We start from the raw sequence: 23,544 nt of genomic DNA on the forward strand, positions 1-23,544 counted from the left end.
CAGGTGGCATTATTATATCAGTTAACCAAGGAAGGAATTTTGAGGGGTTTTGGTCTTAAATGAATCCACTGAAAGGACTCTGGGTTATTATTTCAGAGTTGATAAAAGTGTGTGTAGATCTGGGGTTATAGCACAGTGGTAGAGCATTTGCCTAGCATGCATGAGGCGTTGGGTTCGATCCTTAGAACCCCATAAAAAGAAATTTATTTCTACAACTAAAAGTATTTTTTTAAGTGTGTGAATATGTGGGTATACTCTAACTTTATGAAGCAAATAGGCCTCTATTGGAACATACTTAACTTAAAAGCTTCCCTCTTTGGTGATCCAAATTAGTAATATATGCTGAAGCACTATTGGATGTATGGAAGGAGAAATAGAATGACATTAGAGTTATCTTAGGGAATATGTTTCAAATAGCCAATGGCCCTTAAATATTTTGGTCAACCCCTTAGTACTATAACTATATTGATATTCTAGACTTATTCATGTATTTTACAACTTGGAATGAATTTTACCCATGCATGACTTTATAACACACATTGGTTGTTTTGGAAATATTGGTGCAGTGAGTTGTGCAGGTATTCCAATGTGTTAACATTGTGCAACATCAAAAAACCCTGCATTGATTGCTATCAGTGCCAAACCCATTAGAAAAGGCTTTAGGTATTTTAAAGCTGAAAAGCTTCCAGTGATAGATAAAAAATTTTCCACAGTTCTACTTTTCTTAAAGCGTCTTTTTAAATTTTTCAAACAGCAAAAGTATTTCCAGTTTTTACAGTTCTTTGTTTATTTTTATTTATTTTTTTTATTTCTGAAGGACTGGTTCACTCCATTTTCTAGAAGAAATCCTAATCTGAATAACTTTGATTTTGGTTCATTTAAGTGAAAATAGCGCGTTCTTTGAGAAAATGAGCTAATCATCACTGAAGCATTTTTTTTCCCCCACAACACAAAACACACGTGTTCAGAGTGCAAATTTCTGCCATTACCTGGGACTTTTCTCATTGTCTCACTAATACACAGCCCTGTCTTGCAGTCAAAAAGATGTAAAAAGGGCAGCCCCCTCCTTCTTGGGAGCCTCCTTCCAAGCAAGTAAGCTTCATTAAGAGCCATATGAAGGTTTTGGAGGGGGAATGAGGTACTGGGATCAAAGAGGAATGAAGAGGTCCTCATGTGTCCTTCAAGTATTTTTTATTAAAGACAATTATGACACGTAAGTATGCAGCAGGAGTACTTTGTACATTTCCATTTAGTCATACAGGGTATTAAAAAAATTAGTAATCAAGGTTTGAAGTTTTTAGAATTAATGATTTGTACTGTCTAATTGAAGACCTGGTCGAAACTGGCAAATATATATATTTAACTGCACAACTATGAAGGTAAAAATTAAAGTGCCTAGTATGGTTTGATGCCATGACCAAAAGATTTGTTAACAGCTTAATGATTTTTAGTAACTTAACTGAATGGTGTAAATGTGTTATATTGATATTTTAAATGAATTATGAATTGGGGAAGGGGTGTGTGTGTGTACATTTTGGAAATAATTTTATTCATTTATCTTTGAAGTGGAAGTTCAGATGCCAGTACAGGTTAAAGTCTCTGAGATCATGTATATTATCATTTCTGCCATAATTTATTCTATATCTAAAATGGATTTACACATTTGAAAAATGTTGAACTTTTAAGTGTAACATAATATATATCAGGTGCAAGGTTGAACCCTGGTCCTGGGCTATTAGAGGTGAGGCTTTGCTACTAAATGTAAATGCTGTCCAAAGAAGAATGCATTTAAAATACAATGCCTTCTTGTTCCCCAGTTAGAAAGAGAAAGATGCCAAGTTCTTAGCAGTTTAATTTGCTTTCTATGTAAAAACAATGTGAATATCCTAAGAATTTTCAAGTTTTTATTATTAACAGGACATCTAGGTGGTACCTCGAATTTGTCCTGCCATTAGTTTTCATATTTTTGTATTATCTTTTGATTACTAAATTTTCTGACTTATGGTTGTGAAACACTAGGAAAACTTCAGTAAAATTGTACAGTTGGAACATGGCTGTACTAGAGTAAAAAAATAAACTGAAACCTTTTTACTTAGCTACCATGAAATAACATTTTAAAAGAAATACTGAGGCTCTTATTTAAAATAAAAAAATGATAGAATTTGATTTAAAAATGGGGAGGTATTGCCCATTTTCAAGTAGTTTATAGTCCAAACTAATAACACAGGAAGTAACACAAGAATACATTGGTGAGAATTGGAGAAAAGTTGGAACATCCAAATGAAAATTTAGACTGTTCAATTTGGATTGACAGAGAAAAAAGATGATAAACCAGAGAGGTAAAATAAAAGAATACACTGGTAATATATAGGCTGTTAACATGGATTTATGTTTTTCCTTGTGTCTGAGCTAAATATTATTTTAAATTTGATTATCATTATAATTGATAATCATAAGAATGGGTATTGAGATAGCTTTGAAAGAATTATCCCTAATCCCTATGTCATGACCTTCCTCTGTTTTCCTGTACATACTTGCACGGGATGAATGGATCACCTCTGCCTTAAAAAGTGGGGTGTCTTTGCTTTGTTTGGAAATCCAGAACCATGGCAATGCTGTGTATTAGGGGTCTGCAAACTCTGAATCACTGGCTGATAAATCATGCCCATGGCCAATGTTTTCCTATGCTCTCTCAATCTAAGAATAGCTTTTACATTTTACATGGCTTGAGGGGAAATTAAGTATGTTTTGTGATTTGAAAACTATATGAACTTTAAACTTCATTGTCCATAAATTTTTATTGGAAAGCAGCTTCTCTTACTAGGATATATAGGTGTAGATATGTATATAGATACTGTTTGGCTGCTTTTGAAGTATACTGGTGGAGTTGAGTAGTTGAGATAGAGGTTATACATTATGCTTCGTCTCCCATTCTACTGCTATGGATGCTACAGTTATACCTGAATGATGTTTTTCATGCCATGTGTATTATCACACTGAAACATTTTGTTTACTTATATATTTTTATTATTATAAGTGAATACTTACGTCAACACAAAGAGACAGATGGACTTTAAATGTGCTTTTAAGGCACAATAGAGTGGAATTTTTTCCTTATACTGGATTAGATAGTAAAGCAACAAGTTCACACTATAATGTGCTAAAAGAATACCATATATGTCCACGATACCAGTATTTGCAACTGGTTAGAAAACAACTTTCAGAAAATTTAAATATTGAATCATAGCAGAATTTCCTCACAAAAATTAATAAAAATGAAGTTTCAACCAAAGTAAGTTTCTTATTGGTTCTGACTGATTATAATTGGTATTAAAAATAAAATTTTCCAGTTAAGGAAAATTATTTCTCATTGGTGATTTTGTTAAAAAAAATTGTTTAATTGCAGCAGCCAAAGAAACGTGTCCAGAGAAACTAAACTTTTTAAAAGCTAAAATAGTTGTTTATAGTTGAGGATATTGAGACCATATTGCTCTAGGGGAAGAATGACATTTTCCTAAGTGATAAAAATTGCCCGTAACTACTACTGTCACACACTAAATGATTCACTATTAACTTTTGCTGCAGTCTTTGTTTTTTAGTCTGTTCAATATAAAATTACAAAGTAAAATGGTAAAATTCATACTGAAGTCTTTCAGTGACAACGTATATGAGTCACAAGTAATGTCTAGCAACATACATTTTCTATTCTGTCCAAAGACCTTCATTTCTGCAATTTTCAACAGCCGTATATTCAAGCTCAGATAACATTTTCCAAAAATTTTAGACAATTAAGTACAAAGGAAATTTTCATATTTCAAAATTTAACCCACTTGAATTGGAGGTGATTAATCTTAAGTGTAATGACACTTAAAGGCAATATCAAAAGAAGAATTTAATAGAATAAGCAATAAGTATATTAAACCCAATTAAAGTATATGCTTTTTGATTAATAGCAGTATTTAGTAGTACCAGTCTATAAAAAAATGTTTTGAAAGACAAAATATAAAAAAGAGCTGGGTATGAGCTTAGTGGTACAGTGCTTGCCTAGCATTTATGAGGTACTGGGTTTGATCTGCAGCACTACCAAAAAAAAGTATGTGAGGCCTCATTTCAGGTCAGCATTAATTGATAAACATTTGTGTCAGAACCTCTAAATTTGAACCTTGTTAAGTGAAGTTATTGTTGATGAAGGAATTAGTAAATTTAGATTTAAAATTTTTTATATATAATATGTACCTACATTATCTCAGTTTGTTTCTATCAGAAATAGATGATTTCCCAAGGAAGTAATTCTCCAGAAAAAAAAAATAATAAAAATATATATGGTATAATGATAGAAAGTCAAGATAAGCAAAAAAGAAATATGAGTTTAACGTCATATACAATAAACTTAAATAATTTATTATTGCTGTATAATGATTTTAGATGAATTATTTGTGAATTCATAAGTGTCTGCTACACTAATAGTAAGAAAACAATTATGTCCTCCTATGCTTGTATGTGAGGTTGCTGGCAAGAGAATGTGGAGAATTATTAATTGTTCTGAATGAGAATTACAGTTTTTTAAATTGCCACTTGAAACTCAGGTTCAGTTTCTAAGATGATACAACTTTTATTTTTATTTATTTATTTGTTTATTTTTTGGTACCAGGGATTGAACTCAGGGGCACTCGACCACTGAGCCACATCCCAAGCCCTATTTTGTATTTTATTTAGAGTCAGGGTCTCACTGAGTTGCTTAGTGCCTCGTTTTGGCTGAGGCTGGCTTTGAACTTGCCTCAGTCTCCCGAGCTGCTGGGATTACAGGCGTGTGCCACCGTGCCTGGCTTGATACAACTTTTATTTGGTACATTTTAGGTCTCTCTTCCTAGTTTGTTTGTTTGTTTGTTTGTTTTTTGTTTTAATTTTTTAGGTGTAGATGGACACAACACAATGCCTTTATTTTTATGTGGTGCTGAGGATCGAACCCATGTCCCACCCGTGCTAGGTGAGCACGCTACCACTGAGCCACAATCCCAACCCCTAGAAGTTTTTATATTTTTGAATGGATATTGATTCTTTTTATACCTTGCCTTGTTTAGGGAGCATTTAAGGGAGGTTGAGTGGCACTATATAGTATTAAGTGTTGAATTCTAGGGTCCTCTTAAAGTGTATTTGTAGGGAATCTACAGTACAATAAAATAGAAAAAAAAATCTAGACTGAGAGAACTTGGAAGATAAGATATTTAAGTTGGACTTTGATGGATGACTAGGATTTAGGTTTTTAGGGGTATACTGGGAGAGCAATTCATGTGGCGTGAGATTTTAGGGTTTAAGTGTTCAGCCACTAAACTAGCATGAAACCTGGCACTCAGAGGTGCCCACTGAGTACCTGTTAGGTAAATAAATAAGGAGTTGTTTAAGGAATTTTTCAGAAGAAATACATGGCATGACAGAGGGGGTTATCCATTCTTGATTGTCATAGCAAGATTTGTTAAATATTAGCCAAGGCTCTGTTGACATTGCCTGACATCTGTTCCCTTTTTTCTGATTGCTTTTGCTATTGATTTAACCCAGATTGTGTAATAATGTAATAGTTGACTTCTCCCTATTGTTTCCAGTATTTCATCCCTGATTGTTACATTTGTGTAAGTGCTTGATTTTCTAATTATGATTGTTTTGCACGCAGAAAGTTTTCACATAATTATTCTAATGGCTGAATGAAAAGTCATAACCTTAGTAGTTTTTCAGAATATATCAGCAGCACATCTACTTAGCCTTTCAAAGTCAGCAATGATATGTAATACTTAGTTTTTTAAATGAGTCTTTCATCTCACTCTAAGTTAAATACTAGCTGGATTGTCATTTAGATTACTATAGTTAAATGCGCTTTCTTTAATTCCTTGGAGGTGATGTCCTTACAATATTTATTCTTCAGTGTTCATTTTCAGGCTAGTAAAACAGTGCATCTGATGGGCGCTCAAGTGTTTAACTCACACTGGGTTGTAGACGTAGAAAACTAGATAAGTTACTGAATATTAACTATTATTTTTACCTTAGATATCTTAATGCAATTCAGACAATGTGTCCACATATTCTCCGTTATTTGACTACTGCAGTTATAACAAACAAAGATGTTCGCAAACGCCGGCAGGTGCTAAAAGATCTAGTAAAAGTTATTCAACAGGTAAAACAAATCTTTATTTTTTTTAAAGTACCACAACTTTAGGTCTAGTCTGATTTTCTAAAATAAGACTCTTATTTCTTAAGGTAAAAATGTACTGAAAATAGGAGAGAAGCATACATGAAGTTTAGAAGTCAGAAGAGATTTAAATTAGCATTTACTGTCTTTATGTCCAAGATATTCTTATGTTAGATGTGATATGAATGATTATTGCTGTTTGTTAGGTGACTACTTAATGCATATGTGTTGCTCTTACTGCAAAAACAAGCTATCTGGAGCTGCTTGTTTGGGAGATCATTAGCTGCATAATTCTAGAGGAGTGACCTTTAGAATAGTCTTCAAGTTGGGCATAAGCCATACAGCCCTGCTGATTGATTTGTAGTGAGCCCCCCTCCCCCCCTCCAAAAAAAACCCCATAAAACACCGTGGATTAGGAGAAATTGTAAAAATTTTATCCAAGAATAAAATAAATTACAAAGAAGTAATTGTCACTAGTAGGGTAAGAAAGAATATATCTGTACCTGGGAAAATTCATCATTGTTTATAAACTAAAGGACACTTTGGTCAAGCTTTTGGAATGATTTTAAGATGAGAATTTGGGGTTGAAAAGTATTACAACTTTACGGTGATCTAGAATTAGGATTGTAGCAATTGCTTTGAGAAGATGATGCTAGGTTATTTGCTATGAATCAGTGGTAAAGAGGAAGAAAACAGGAAGAGTGGGATCTTTTAGGAGCAGTTGATAAACAGGGTTTAATCCAATCTAACTGGACATTTGACTTAATTTTACAGGAGTCTTATACATATAAAGACCCGATTACAGAATTTGTTGAATGCTTATATGTTAACTTTGACTTTGATGGGGCTCAGAAAAAGCTGAGGGAATGTGAATCGGTGAGTATAAATATTTACTTATAAACTAATTAAATTTTTGAATATTATAGAGTTAATCAGTTGAATCAGAAATATGTTAATCTTAAAATGGCAGATTATTTGGAAATGTTAAGAGTGAAGACATTTTTAATGTTGGCTTATATGTATATCTTTTGTTAAGTTAGTTTGTTAAAACAGTGGAGGTATTTTGGGCTGGGATGGTAGCCTGGGTGGAGTACTCATCTAGCACATGGGAGGCACTGGATTCAAATAAATAAATAAAGGTATTGTGTTCATCTACAACTTTAAAAAAATGGAGGTATTTTAAATGCACACATGAATACTTAATTAGGTAGGTCTTTTATATGTATAGGCTGGGTCACTGTGAATTACATGTCACAACTGTGATTCACTGTTGTTTTATTGGTGGCTGTCTTCAGAATGTTGTAGTTATGAAATAACTATGGTGTTTCTATTGTTTAATTGAAACTTGGATTAGTTAATGAGTTTTAAATTACTAAAATAAGAACTTACCTGATAAGCATAGTTCCATTTACTAGATTCTCAAGTTACTAGTCATCAGTTTTATCTTTTGTACTCAGGTTAAGTTGACAGGCTAAGATCTTATTTCTCTAAATATATATATATATATACACATATATATATATATGTATATGTATGGAAATACACATTCAGAGTTGTGTTGGTTTTTTGTTGTTGTTGTTGTTGTTTGTTTTTTGTTTTTTGTTTTTTGTTTTTTTTTTTTTTGGTTGGTGCCAGGGATTTAACTCAAGGGTACTTTTTTAGTTAAGTTGCTTAGGGCCCTGCTGAGTTGCTGAGGCTGACTTTGAACTTAGGATCCTCTTGCCTCAGCTTCCCAAGTTGCTGATATTACAGATGTGTGCCACTGCACTTGGCCAGACATAATTTTCAAACATTAGACAAAATAGAAAATTAGAATCCAGTTTGATAATTTGTATATTTATTGTCATCTGTGACATTTTTGGAGTATATTCACTATGCTAAATATGGAGGCCTTCCTATAAATCCATGTTACCTGATTGCTGTTCTTGGAGTTAAAATATTCTTCCTATGGAATAGGAGCCATCCCTTGCTACCTTTCCTTTAGTTTTCCAAGCCTACTTTTTTCTGTCACAGAAGTATGCATGTCTGTTATTTAAGTAGCCTAAAAAGATATCTCCAGAGGTCTTCTGTATATAGGACAAGACAAATCTATTCTTTCTCCAAAGATTGCTCTGTTATTTAAAGTCATCAGTGGAATGAGTTTTGAGGTCTTTTTTCCTCAACCATTGTTTTACTGCTTGTTTAAGTTGTTAGATGCTAGAACATATGTAGTGTCTTGAGGATGCTATGGTGTAGAACTCTGTTTAGGTGGTATAGTTGTAGTGATTAGAACAGTAAGTAAAGCAGACAGAGCATTTGAGTCAGGTTTTGAAAATTGCTTGTATGAATCATTAACTTTTTTTTTTTTTTAACTTTACACACATAGGTGCTTGTGAATGACTTCTTCCTGGTGGCTTGTCTTGAGGATTTCATTGAAAATGCCCGTCTGTTTATATTTGAGACTTTTTGTCGAATCCACCAGTGTATCAGCATTAAGTAAGAACCTGATTTGATATGTATTTTTTACTTTCAAATTCCTGGAATTTTCCGCTTATTATAAAATAGTTATACTTACTAGAATCCCAGTTACGTGGCTCTTTATTTTATTTCACTTATAGAATAAAAAGGAAACAATTTATTAGAGATTTATAAAAAATTAACTTTTTTGATGCTGCAGACTCAGAAATATTTTTAGTTTTCATGTGTGTGGCACAGCATAATTTTTCAAAATAAGAAGTTTAAGGTAGTATAAGATTCTTAGTTACTTGGTAAGGAGTAAATACTATTGTACCATTACATAAGAAGAAAACCAAAGTTACCAGTTTTAAAAGGATTTTCAACAGTAGTTGAAATAAGTAGTTATCCCTCAGTAAATTTTAAGTTTTGTTGAAAGACACTACATTTGGTAATCATTTGGTAATTAAGTTTGTTTTATTTAATTACCTATTTGAATTCTCATATAGTAAACTCCTGTGACATCCTAAAATGTTGAAACATGGAAAAATTATGGTGAATTTTAGTTGAAATTTTCTTTTATGTGAGAAAATTATTGGGAAAAAATTGTGAAATGTACATAACCTATTCGAAACTAATTTCACATTTTAGAGTTTGAAAAATAATTACTGCCTTTGGCCACAGATGAAGTCAAATAAAAAACATAAAAACTTAGTACTTTAATGTTTGCCTCTGAGGAATTGTGTGTAGACCAAATTCTTTTTCTTTAATGTTATTTTAGTTAAGTGATTATCAGGAAGTGTTTATCCAGAGTTAGAAGTATAGAGATCATGGGGCTTTTCTTGTTGATCTTGAAATTTAGTTTTATTTGTACTTTACTAAAGCGTGAAGACATAATTTTAAAAATCTGTCTTACACAATACATTTATAGTCTGAGATAAAGAGGTAATAACTGAATTCATGCATTGTTTCTTCTTAAGATTTATAATTAGAGCTTGTGAGAGAAGAATGTTAGCATTTTGGTGTTCGTTGTGGAATTTTCTCCATTTATCATTAAAATGTGATCACTTGGGTGTTTGGGGATTTTTGTTTGTTGTCTAGAACTTCTTTACCCTGGTTGTGAACCCTTTGAAAGGTTCTCTCTCCCTTTTATGTCTTATCACTGACTGTACTAATTTTGTAGCACCTAGCATGCTTTGTACAGTGTAATATATATATATAGTATAAATATTTGTTAAGTGAATAAATTTCTTTTCTTCTTTGTAGTAGTAAGCTAACATTTTTGAACATTACAGTGTTTGGGTTTTTTGGGGGGGGTTGAGGGGTACCAGGGATTGAACTCAGGCATTTGACCACTGAGCCACATTCCCACCCCAGTTTTGTATTTTATTTAGAGATAGGGTCTCACTGAATTACTTAGCGCCTCCCCTTTGCTGATACTGTCTTTGAACTGTCCATTCTCCTATCTCAGCCTCCAAAGCTGCTGGGATTACAGGCCACACCCAGTCCATTATAATGTTTTTTAACTTTGTGTTTTTAATCAAAGGTTTTTTCAAATTCTTACTGTTTGCTTTTATTATCTTCTAGACCTTGGGTTCACTATTTTATTTCTTAAGATTCAGTTTCCTATGTTTAGCAGTGAAATAAATTTAAGTATTTTTCCTGTCTACTTAGGAGAAATGTATAGCTCACTCAAAGAAGATAATAAAGTAGAAATGTTTCTGTAAACTGGTCTGTAGTATTATTATTGCCAAATAATTTTCAGATTTATCATAGTGTAGATTTTTATTTTTTCTTTGATTCCTTTAATTTTCTGCTAGACAAAGTCTCTAAAACATTTTCAGACTAAATTCCTGGTGGTTTTCCAAAGTTCAATAATCTTTTTCTTCTGTAGTGATAGTACTTGCTTTCATTTAGGGTTGTTCAAACTTTAAAGCTCCCTGTGGAATGTTTCACGAACATGGACAAGTAAGAATACATAGATTTTTTTTAAAAAGAAAAGTAAAGAATACACAGATTAATATATTTTCTCCAAATATTAAGGTAGAATTTTTGAGCTGAAAGAAATGTTGGGAACTTTTTAACCCACCACTACAGTTATCTAGATTAGACTCTTCAGTAGATGTTTTTGCAGTGATGGGAATGTTATATCTCTATTATTCAGCATGGTTCACTTGAAAGGTAGTTTACATTTCAAGTTGTAGAACCATGGATTTCAAACCTTGAGTGGTCATGATGCCTATGCATCATGTAAACTAAAGTACTTTTTTTCAAATGCAGTATTACATATATTTGTGTATGTGTACAAACAGATCAAAGCAGGGCCTACTTATCCCATAGCTCTTTTTCTACTGACAAATAAGAATTCATTTTGGAGCCTTGAGACTTCTGAAACAAAGGTTTACAAAACACAGAGTGTAAGTCCATTAGCTGGGCAACTTAAGGCTCAGGCCATTAATCTTACTTGGGTCTTATTTAGTGTCAGAACCTAGGGTAATAGGTTTCTGTACCTTACTATAAATTCCTTTTCATTGTAAACAGTTTGTATTTTCAGAAGTAATAGGTTTAGACCATTTAGCCATTTAGAGTGTCAGTTGAGCCAGAGGGTAAAGATGAAATCCCAAAGTTTGTGTTTAACTCAGAGTCTCTGTAGCTTTGTTTTACACAGTTCTTTGTAGCCACCTTGAATCAAGTTTACTGAAAGTAAGCTGTTCTGTGATATAGCCAGAATACCTGGTTATTCCAAAGTACAGCCAGAATTGAAAGTCACTACATTTGGTCACCATTTTTTTTGCCATGAAATTACAGCCTAGTATAGTAATGGAATGGGAGATCAGTGATCTAATATCTTATATAATAAATAAGGTAGCTTTTTTCATGTTTTTAAAGCTGCTCCACTGAATTAGAAATACAGCAGCTGAAAATAATTAATATTAAGTATTCATGTTGGGCTTTCACAAATGCAGCAAACCTCTTGATTCAGATTCCAAGGACTTGGAATTCATGAAAATGATCAATAGAACTAATATTTACTTTTAAACATAGCAAAAAAGCAACCATTCTTCAATTCAAAATGTTTCATTTATTCTTGTACTGGGGGTTGAACCAAGGAGTGCTTAACCACTGAGCCATATCCCCAGTCCTTTTTATTTTGAGATAGGGCCTTGCTAAGTTGCTGAGGTGGCCTTGAACTGAATATCCTTCTGCCTCAGCCTCCTAAGTAGCTGGGATTACAAGCATATGTCACCACACCCAGCTCTATTCCAAAGGTTATTAAACTCAGCTTTACATTGAATTAATCTGGAGAAATTAAACAACTTAAAAAGAATTTATTTTCTGGCCTTGCCCAAACTTTCTGAATCAAAATTGCTTAAAAAAAATATGAAGAAAGGAGAAAAATACTAACCAAATTATATTGTTATGTCATGTACAAATATGTAACAGCACCACCATTATGCATAATTATAATGTACTAATAAAAATATAGGGAGTAAACACTTAAATGAGTGAAAGCTTCTCCAGTGATTCTTTTACAGTCATACTTAGGGAATCATTGCTTTATCTAAATTAGTGATTCTGATTACATATCAGAATCAAGTGATAATCTTTGAAAAGAAATAAAAATAATGGGTGAACACCTAAAAGACAAAAACACTCTCGGAAATAGGGGTAAAATCTATACTGTATTTTTGTAAAAGGCTTTTAAGTAATTTTGATGCAAACTTGTGTGTTTTCCTAAATCTTAACATCATTTTTTGGTTTTAAGAATTATAGGAGGGCCCCACTCCCATGCATGTCCTTTGTTCATTTTCTCCCATTATTAACATCTAACAAAACCATAGTAAAATATTGCAACCTGGATGTTTTACATGGGTACATTCAAGGTACCATTACCACAAGGACCTCTCAATTTGAATTGTTCTTACTTTCCTCCCACCACTTTCTTATTCCCTGCAACCATGCTTCTTCCCATTCTATAATTTTATTTTGAGAATGTGCAAAACCTTTTCTAAAAGGTAGTATTCAAATTTTTGAAAGAACAAATAAACAATGTAGTAATTGATTAATAACAGCATAACCAATATGTATAGTTCAAAGAAGAACACTTACAGAGAGTGTCTTCTCAGGCCAGTCACTGGGGAGAAAGCTGGGAGTATCCCCTCAAAAATCTTAAAATACAGAGGAATAAGTAGATATTAAATAAATGCACAAATGAATATAAAACTGCAAATTAAGAAAGGTGTTTTGAAGAACATTATATAGTAGTTAGCAAGAAGTACATGGACATATTTAGTGTATTGGAAAAATGAAACAAGTAATTTAGAAGTTTTGGTGTACCCTGATAAATCTTTAAATGAAATTTCCTAAGCACCAAACTAGATTTTTTTCCACTGAATACTAATTATGACACATTATTCCATTCACTAGTTCATGTTGGCTTGCCTCTACCTCTAATTACTGTATATTTATTTGATATTTTATCTTTTGAGGGGGAAAAGCATATGTTTCTGGCCTTTTGCCTGTCCCTCAAAGGACACATTTTAAATGCTGAATAGAATAGTGAAATTTGTGGTTTATTAAACAACTCTACAGTCATGATATGGAACATTCTTACTTGTTGACTATAAGCACATGTGATAGCCGTATTTTTATAAAAATGCATGTTAAGGATGTTTTTATCAGTTTATATACAATCCTATAGATTTGTAGGATAAGTTACAAATCTGTTTATTATAAAATATGCAACATCTGTCAAAAGAGATTACCATGGTGGGTTTAATTTAGTATAACTGGATAGTTTATCAGATGTGTTGTGTGTCTGAAATTTAAAAGCTGTTTTAAAATAATTCTTGGACCAGTTTTCAACTGTAGATAAAAAAACAAAGTATGGAAGTAATATTTTGAATGTGTATGATAAACACAATGATGCATACATTAATATGATTTCCCTAAAGAGAGCTAGTTTTGGCTTTTCACTAAAGAAAGTATTTGCCAACTACTCTTACGGATTTTAAATTATGATGTCATTACTTATTTTATGAAGTAACATTTTAGATCTTTTTTAAAAATATGTTTTTAGTTGTAGATGAACCCAATACCTGTATTTAATTTTTTTATTTTTCTGTGATGTCGAGCATCAAACCCAGTGCCTTACAGGTGCCAAGCAAACACTCTACCACTGAGCCACAACCCCAGCCCTACGTGTTAGATCTTAATAGTTTTTCTAAAATTCATATACCACATAAAAATTCATATCAATAAGCATAAGAATTATACTTATTGATAGGATAGAGAAGTAGAACATGGCTAGACTGAGATAGTTTCAAAGACCATTATCATTGTATTTCTTTTTTAACTGTAATATAAGGTAGTGCACTCTTTTTTAACTACTGAAGATATTGGAAATTCAGTGAGAATTTTCAGTTATTACATGCAGCATTTAACATTTCTCAGTTTTCTTCTATTTTTCTTCACTTTCACAGTTAAACACAGTTTCTACTTAACACTTATTTTTTTTTTAAAGATTGATGTGATTTTTTATATACTTTTATTTTATTTACTTAATTTTATGTGGTGCTGAGGATCGAACCCAGCGCCTTGCACATGCTAGGTGAGCGCTCTACCACTGAGCCACAGCCTCAGCCCCTTAACACTTATTTTTTATTTTCATACCATACACTTACTAAAGACCTGAAATACTTTTCTTTGGAAATATTAGCTATATCGTTCAGTAAAAACTAGGCCAGAAGTTCACATATCTTAATGCCTGAAACAGCAGTGTTTATGTTTATTAAATAACATTTTTATAGTGAGATTATATAAAGAAGCAGTTAATAAGTCATAGGAAATGCTGGACTCCAAATTCTTATTTACCCAAATCTTTTAAGATAAGAAGTGTTGGGGGGGGGTGGTTGATGGCTATGGGAGAGTTCAGAGAAGGGAGACCCATCTAAAAAGATTAGGCACTGAATACTTGATAGTCCCTACATCAAGATTTACATATATATGTTCTTAAGTGGGACCATTGGTATTAATTACTGCCCAAAACAAAAATGTGTTTTGTGCTAGAATCGTGAACATACTTAATTAAAGAAATTGAACTGAGTATAGACTATTTTTGCTTTGTCTTTTGAATTAGTACTTAACTCTGTCTTATTTAATATTCAGTATGGTATTTGTCAGGACAAGTAATCAAAGATGTATGAACGAGATTTATAGAAAATATTTACATGTCTCCTTTAAGTTACCTATAGACAAGGTTGAGATTTTTGGTGTAATCTAAATGTAGAATTTATTTTTTTAATGTTTAAAATCTGGATTGTATTAGATATTTTTCTTATTCTACATTTGATGCATTTTATCTTTTACTTAGTTTATTGATAAATTGAATGATTCCTAATAACATCAGGACAACTTAAGCCAACTTTTTTTTTTTTTACTTTAAATTTAAGTTTTCCTGATATTATTAATTCCTCCCACTTCTAGTACTAGGGATTGAACCCAGGGTTGCTTTACCACTAAACTACATCCCAGCCCTTATTTATTTATTTATTTTTGATATAGGGTCTTTTAAGTTGGTGAAGTCCTCCTGCCTAAGCCTCCCAAATGGCTAGGATTACAGGCATGTGCCACCATATAATTATTCCAGCTAGGATAATACATTTTTTAAACTTTTCAAACCTTTACTATTTTTGTATGACATTATTAGAATGGAAAAGAATTGTAGACTTTGAGAATTTCTGTTAATCATTAATTCCATTTATTGTATTTTCATGTTACTTAAAAGAAACTAGACTATTGCCATATTTAATTCACTGTAGGAAAGATTGATGGTTTAGATAACCTGAGACACCATCAATAATTTACTAACAATTCTTAGACCTTATTTCAGGTTTTTCTTTGACTTGATTCACTAAAGTAAAGGACAACAACACAGTACGAACAGTAAATCCCCAAAGTGCAGTTAGAGCTCACAGCATGCAAATCATTTGGGTCTTGCAATGTTGAATTTTTTCCAGCCGTGTTGGAATATAAGATTTAGAATATGGATTTAAAGAAAGAGGTGGGATAAGAGAATTATAGTGTAGTTACATAAATGGATTTTTTTTAAATCTTAAAATTGAAAGTTAGATATAATTTCCTCAAGAAAACTGTTGGCAAAGCCCTGAACTAGAACTGGCAAACACTGTGCCTTTCATATAGTCCTTCAAGTTTTTCTTCATTAGTCTTAGTTTATATATTTTCAGAATTAGGTGATTATACCCTGCCCTACCCTCCTGTTTAAAACTCTAATGGCCGAGATCAGGTGATATTTTAGTGTTAGTATCTAACACAGTTCATATTTTATTGAATAAATGACAGGGAATGAAGAGAAGTGGTTTGGTTTGGTCTGCATGTGGTATTCATGAGGGAGAATAATGAGATATTGGAAACCTGGTCGAAGGGAGCTTGGGAATAAACTGATTAGTTGGGTTTTAAGACTAACCTGGTAGCTCTGTAAAATAGATTACATTGAGATTTAAGAGGTTAATCAGTTGGAGAACTGGGAAATAGCAATGGAGGCTAAACTAGGAAAGGGACTAAAATAAGATTCAATCTATTATTAATTGTCTCCTGTGTGAATGGCATTGTGCTAATTGCTGGATACATAGTAGTAAAGAAGGAGAATATAGTGCATGCTCTTTGGTTACATATATATGGTGTACAATAAAAAGTAGATATACAACAAAATAACCTATAGCTATTATTGATACTGTTGAAAAGGAAGGGGGTTGGTTATAAAAGCACCAAATAAATGCATCATACTTTGAAGAGGTGTCTTGGAAGGCTTATGAGGATGCTGTTTTAGCTGAGACCCATGTTAACAGCTCTAAGTGAAGAAAAGGGTGAGTGGGCCTATTTAAGCAGATTTCACAGCATGTGCAAAGGCCCTGAAGTAGTTAAGAGTATGGCGTGTTTAATGAACAGAGAGGTTTAGTATGGCTTGTGGAGATGAGAGTCTTTAAAAATGAGAATAGATGTGTAAGGAACTTTAGATGAGAAGTTATGATTAATGACAGAAGAATTTCTTAATTGGGCATAGGCAACAAGGAGAGGAGTCTTAGGTTTCAAGACTAGATATTTTGGGCTGGGGATGTGGCTCAAGCGGTAGCGCGATCGCCTGGCATGCGTGCGGCCTGGGTTTGATTCTCAGCACCACATACAAACAAAGATGTTGTGTCCGCCAATAACTAAAAAATAAATATTAAAATTCTCTCTCTCTCTTTCTCTCTCTCCCTCTCTCACTCTCTCTTTAAAAAAAAAAAAGACTCGATATTTTGTTATTACTTTAATAGCTTGTAAGTAGGTTCTATATTGTAACTTTAAAAATTTTTATACCGATTGTACATAGCTATTTGCTATGTAAAAATTGTTTCTGCTTTTTAAAAGAATATAGATCTTAAAGATTTCAATTTCAATAGTTATTTTACCTTTGCTAACTGAAGAAAAATATGAGTATAAAATTTTGGAAAACTTGTTATTTATTTCTAAATTAAGCAGCTTCAGATTTGCTTACTTTAGTGCACATGAGAATGGAATTTATATTTCTCTAAAACAAGTCAAATACCCATGAAAAATAAAAGGAAGCCACAGAAAACACAATTATAAGAATTCTTCCTTAAAAAAAATACCTTTTTGTTTAAATAAAACGGTACTCTTTCCTATTTTGGGATTTTAGAAATCACCTCTTCATAAATTTGTACCTTTGTATTGATAGCCCAACTTAATTTTCACATTTTAACTCCCTGTCAATAAACATGAAATAAGGATACCACAGAGAAATTATTTTTATAAAGGTACTTTTATTAAGTAAATTTAGGTTAGATTTTGGTTGGGAGCTCTAGAATTACATAATTATAAGAGTTAATTATACTAATGTCTTAAATATTTGCATTTTAAAGGTGAGAATGCTATCAGTTCAGGAATTGTAGGCTTTTTGCAAGGAATTATTTTGTTGATGTTTTAATCAAACCAGTGATTACACCAAGGGGCTGGCTATTGTGTAATATTATCATATATCATATATGTGTGCATATATATTATATTCTTTAATACTATACATGCATACATAGATACTCTCCCATCAACTGACTGATGATTTAGCTGCTATAAAAGCTAGTACTTTGTTTTAGCCCTGATAAATCTAGCACTGCAGTGGTCATCTAAAATCTGATTATAAGTTGAAAAAATATAAAATACAGATTGATTGATGTCAGAAAACATTTTTAGATGAAGGACTTAAAGAGTTTGATAGCCATTTAGGTTATGTGGTGTACATCTCTGTGGAGAAACCCGAGTTTGTAACACAATCATACACAGTATCCTTTTGCTTTTGTTGTTTTTCATTAGATTATACTTATTTACTGATGCTCCTTATAGGTTTACTTTGTATAATCATTATATATCATAAAACCTGTTTTTCCCTCACATTGTTATGTATAAGGTGGTACACCAGAAACCAGAAGGATTTCTATAAATGCAGAGCATAGTACCTTCCACTCAAGGATCTTATAGTCTGGCTGGTGAAATGAAAACATTACAAGACAGTAGACATAAATATGAACAATGCAGACATGGTATGTAAAAGACTGTAACCCAGAAGTCTCTGCCCAGAGTGGATCAAACACTATGTATGTAAAACAAGTTTTTGGCCTGGTTAATTAACATTGCTGTTTTTACTTTTTTTGTTATTAGTATGTTGGCAGATAAACTGAACATGACTCCAGAAGAAGCTGAAAGATGGATTGTGAATTTGATTAGAAATGCAAGACTGGATGCCAAGATTGATTCTAAATTAGTGAGTATTGTGTTAGTTATGGTACATACTAAATCATAATCACTGATTTTTTTACTACTTCTGGGAATTTTCTATTAGTACATTTAATCTATTAAGAATTTTTGTTTCATTTTTTTAATGCATAATAGTTCTTTGAGGTTAACATCAACCTCTCGTTTTTTTCTTGCACATAAATATTGTTATTTCTGTACAGTATATAAAAATATGTGCAACAATATGTAGTATTGTCATGTCATGCTCATGCCTTACTGGGAAACTTGTCATTAGCATTACAGGAACAATTTTCCTCTGCTTCATTTTAGGGCCATGTGGTTATGGGTAACAATGCAGTCTCACCCTATCAGCAAGTGATTGAAAAGACCAAAAGCCTTTCTTTTAGAAGCCAGATGTTGGCCATGAATATTGAAAAGAAACTGAATCAGAATAGTAGGTCAGAGGTAAGAACCACTTATTTTTTTCTTTCTGTCTGGGATTTAACAAGAACATAATTGCTGCATGAATTTGGAAAACATTTCAGTATCAGATTTTTATCTTTCCAACTTCATAAACATCTTGTTTTAAGAAATTACTAACTGAAAATAATTTTCTATGAAGTATTATATATGTTAAAATTAAGGAACTGAAACAATTTTGTCTTCCTGTGTGACTTCATTAACTCATTTCTTCAGGGTTTCAATATTTCATTTAGTTAGTAGTTGATAACATACCTACATGTGTAGCCTTCTTGTGCTTGAAATGTGTGTTCTTTCTAAGTAAAAGAAATGTATCTATTAAAATGTTGGTCTTGTTTTACCTATTAATGCTGGTTTTTTACAAAATTCATTTATCTTTTATCTGATGTTCATATTTAACTGTCAAAAAATAATGCCCTATTTTGGTAGAGATCCTGTATATTAGATATTGAAGGAACTTGAATGACCTTGTAATTTTGAGATTCCAAATCATCCTTAATTCTCTTTAGATGTTAAGATTATATGTGGCTGGGCATTGGGAAGTTGTTAGGTAGGAGGAAATTGTGGAACATTCAGGTACTCCATTTAATTAAGATTTTAGAGAAAGGTTAATTTTAAAAGAAAAGGAAGAATTAGAATGGCATCTTTCAACCAAGTCTAGAATAACTGAATTATTAATAAATTTTATGATTTTTTTTCTGTTTACTCCAGGATCACTTTGTATCGATTATTGTTTCAGTGTTGATGATTCTGTTATTGTTATATTTTGCTATTTGCCAAAAGTTATATTAATGCTTTATCACTTTTTTATATGTTAGCTTTTTCAGAAAGTATTTTCTATTTACCATGTCAATTTTTTTCTGCACATTTTAGGCACCTAACTGGGCAACCCAAGATTCTGGCTTCTACTGAAGAGCTGTAAAGAATACATGAAAAAGGGGAATATGAAATAATAAAGCCAATATATAAAGGGTGACACATTTTAGAAGCAATTAACATATTCAGTGTACATTTTGAAGAATTTAAATAAAATTGGCTGTGGTTCATTTTCATTTGTTGTGATTTTTTTCCTTGTATGTGCAAGTATGTGTTTTTAACTTTTTATTTTGGAATACTTATATATTCGTAGAAAGTTGAAAAAATTGTACAGTGAGGTCTGTGTCAGCTAAACCCAGTTTCCCCTCTTTTATTATTATTATTATTTTTAATCTTAAAAATATCAAAACCAGGTTAGGGGCTGGGGTTGTGGCTCAATGGTAGAGAGTTTGCCTCTCGCATGTGAGACACTGGGTTTGATCCTCAGCACCACAGGAAAATAAACAAACAGAATAAAGAAACTGTGTTAATATACAACTAAAAATATTTTTTTAAAAAACAACCAGGTTATTGACATTGGTACAATGTGTGTGAATGCCTCTAAAGTATTTTATCACATGTATAGATTTGTGTAACTGTCATTGCAGTCAAGGTGCAATACTCTAATTAGATTGTTTTCATGTGACCTTTTTGTAACTATAACTAACCTAGCAGCTCTAATTCCCCAAGAAAAACTAATCTGTTCTCCATCACTATAATTTTATCATAATGAGAATATGACAAGTTGGCCCCCTGTGTCTGCAGGTTCTGTATGCAGACTTGACTTTTCTGGTGATTATTTCTTTAATTCACCACTTATGTAGTAATTTTATTGTGTTATGCATTATAAATAGTCTAAAGATATGGCAAGAAGTGCCTAGTTAATATCCAAATACTATTTTTTTTTATGTAAGAGGCTTAAACATCCATGGATTTTTGTAACCCCCTGCAGATATAATTGAATGTAATATGGGACCTTTCAAGATTAGCTTTTTCTCCCTCCCTTTTTCCCTCCCTCCCTCCCTCCCTCCCTCCCTCCCTCCCTTCCTTCCTTCCTTCCATTTATTTATTCATGGTTGTGCTAGGAATTGAACAATTCCAGGGCCTCACACATGTGAGGCAGACCTTTACCCTGAGATTATTATATTTCATATATTTTCATTCAATTCCTTGAGATCCATTGAAATTGTCATATAGATCACTGATTTGTTGCTTTTTATTGGATTTTATGGTATTGATGTACCATGTTTTTTAACTATGTACCCATCGAAAGATATTTGGCTCTTTCCATGTGGGGGATTTTATAAATAAAGATGTTCCTTGGTTTCTTCAAATACTTCTTTAATCACTGTGTAGCTTCAGAGACCAAATAGGAGTATAAGTTGAATTTTATAATGACTATATGTATTAGACAACATAAGTGCACACACACACAATTTACTGGATAGCTAAGGTATTTAAGAAGTCTACGGCCTTTATTGGATCTCCTTTACAAGGTCTTCCCCCTCCCCCTTTGGTTATTGAATTAAAATACAGATAAAATATTTCTGCTTTTATGTAGTGGTACAAAGAAAAGATACATGCGTTTTCTTTCTCCACTCCCGCTTTTTTTTTTTTTTTTTTGTCTTTTAGGCCACCTCCAACATGCAGTTGTTTATAGAGACTACAATAATTAATTGCATCTTCCATTTAAAGAACTTAGAGAACGCCTAATACTAAACTTAGAGCAGGAAGCCAACAAGCTTTCTGTAACAGAGACCATATGTTCTCTGTTGCAACTATTCAACTATCTTGTAGCACAAAGGCAGTTTTTGCATGTAAATGAATGCTTATGGCTGTGTTCCAATGAGATTTTTATTTACAGAAACACCCAAGTGCCAGAATTGGACCACCTCCTACGACTTCTAGCCCTGGCTTGGAGTATTGATACTTTAAACCATAGTCCAGAGGTGCTGAAACTAGTGGCAAGATTACTGATTAGAATAAGCTAAGTGCTAATATATTATTTGCCAGTATTGTGAAAATGCTAAAGATAGGGTTGGAAGATATATATATGAAGAACTGTGTAGTGTGTGGATTCTTTTTAGAACAAAATGATCAAGGTTCATAGAGAAAGTACCAAAAAGTGACTTTAGTAACAAGATAGAAACAGATCCTTTAAAGTAGGATATAATTCCATAAATCACAGGTACTGATCTGTTAACAAGTAGTTAATTGCAAAGCCGTATAGAATTGTATATATTAGACTACTTAAGAAGTGAGAAAATCTGCATTTTTCCCTTTTCATCAGAAACCAAAGAGTCAAACCTTACTTTGAGACATTATTAATATTGACTATTGACTCTATTTAAAAACTACAACCTAGTCAAGCAGCTAAGAGGTTATCAAATGTGCCCTACTGGACCAGTAAAAATTCAAGGAGGAATTGAGTTTTGGCAGCTAATGAACATGTACTAAGGCATTTTCTTTTTTAAAATTTATTTATTCTAATTAGGTATATATGACAGCAGAATGCATTTTGATTCATTGTACACAATTGCAGCACAACTTTTCATTTCTCCAACTGTATATGATGTAGAATCACACCATATGTGCAATCATACATGTACCTAGGGTAATGATGTCCATCTCATTCCACAATCTTTCCTGCCCCCATACTTCCTTCCCTCCCCACCCTCCCCTTTGCCCAAAGTTCCTGCATCTTCCCATGTGCTCCCCCGTTCTTATGGATCAGCATCCACTTATCGGAACATTTGACCTTTGGTTTGGGGGATTGGCTTATTTCACTCAGCATGATATTCTCCAGCTCCATCCATTTACTCACAAATGCTGATTTTATTCTTCTAATGCTGAGTAATATTCCCTTATGTACATATTCCACAGGTTTTTTTATCCATCTATTGAAGGGCATCTAGGTTGCTTCCACAGTTTAGCCATTGTGAATTGAGCTGCTATGAACATTGATGTGGCTGGGTCATGATATGCTGATTTTAAGTCCTTTGGGTACAGACTGAGGATTTACTAAGGCATTTTCATGTCCTCTGTCTCTAAACAGGTTGAGATGGATAATTCATTTAAGCCTGGAAATTCTGAAATTTATGTAGTATGATTTATTCCCGATGAGGAAGAATCCTCAGATGTTTGCCCAAGGCCTACCTAGTAAATGTTAACGTAAGGAATAGAAAACAGGTTGTATCACAATTGTAGCACAATCTCCCTCCTTACATCATTGATGCTTTATAATCTTTTCAGTTTAAATTTGCAAAGGGTTATGGTACACATGTTTATACACTCATAAACTTGTGGGTGAGCAGACTGATTCTCAATTCTGTTCTCCATACTATTATTATCTTCCATAAGAGCAAATACATTTTTTTTTCCTAGTGGTATCATCATTTGTTTCTAGTGGCCCCACCAAAAAATAAAAAGAACAAAACTATTGGAACATACAAAACTGAAGAACATCTCTTTTTTAAAATTTATTTATATTTTGCTTCTTTTATGTTATATTTATTATATGAATAATTAATTTTTCTACCACTTTTTGCTTTTCACACATTGCTACTTTTTGAACTTGAAAGATGAAGCCACTATGGATTACCAGTATCAGTTGGAGGTGGGGAAAAACATTGATATAACAAGTGGCCATTTCTTTTGCACATTTCCAACATTTGTTGTTAAAATGCTTTCTTGAGGTTTGCAAAAAAATTAATCAATGCTGAGTTTAATTTTATGCTTTGATAACAGGTAAATTTTTCCAGTGAGATGTTGAGCACAAAAAGGTA

The 23,544-nt window shown here is 32.6% G+C and overlaps 1 protein-coding gene across 2 annotated transcripts in view; it reads left to right on the forward strand.

Annotated features, from left to right (window-relative positions):
* Positions 1-19,956, forward strand: part of Eif3e (eukaryotic translation initiation factor 3 subunit E) — a 42,029-nt gene extending 22,073 nt beyond the window's left edge. For both annotated transcript variants that reach the window (XM_026384550.2, XM_026384551.2), the window contains 6 exons: positions 6,040-6,166; positions 6,956-7,057; positions 8,547-8,656; positions 18,350-18,452; positions 18,755-18,889; positions 19,778-19,956. In XM_026384550.2, the coding sequence (XP_026240335.1) occupies positions 6,040-6,166; positions 6,956-7,057; positions 8,547-8,656; positions 18,350-18,452; positions 18,755-18,889; positions 19,778-19,816 (616 nt within the window). In that variant the 3' untranslated portion in view covers positions 19,817-19,956. The remainder of the gene's footprint in view (positions 1-6,039; positions 6,167-6,955; positions 7,058-8,546; positions 8,657-18,349; positions 18,453-18,754; positions 18,890-19,777) is intronic.
* Positions 19,957-23,544: the final 3,588 nt, after the last annotated feature.

This window comes from Urocitellus parryii, chromosome 7 (genome assembly GCF_045843805.1).
Source record: "Urocitellus parryii isolate mUroPar1 chromosome 7, mUroPar1.hap1, whole genome shotgun sequence".
NCBI classification, from domain to species: Eukaryota; Metazoa; Chordata; class Mammalia; order Rodentia; family Sciuridae; genus Urocitellus; species Urocitellus parryii.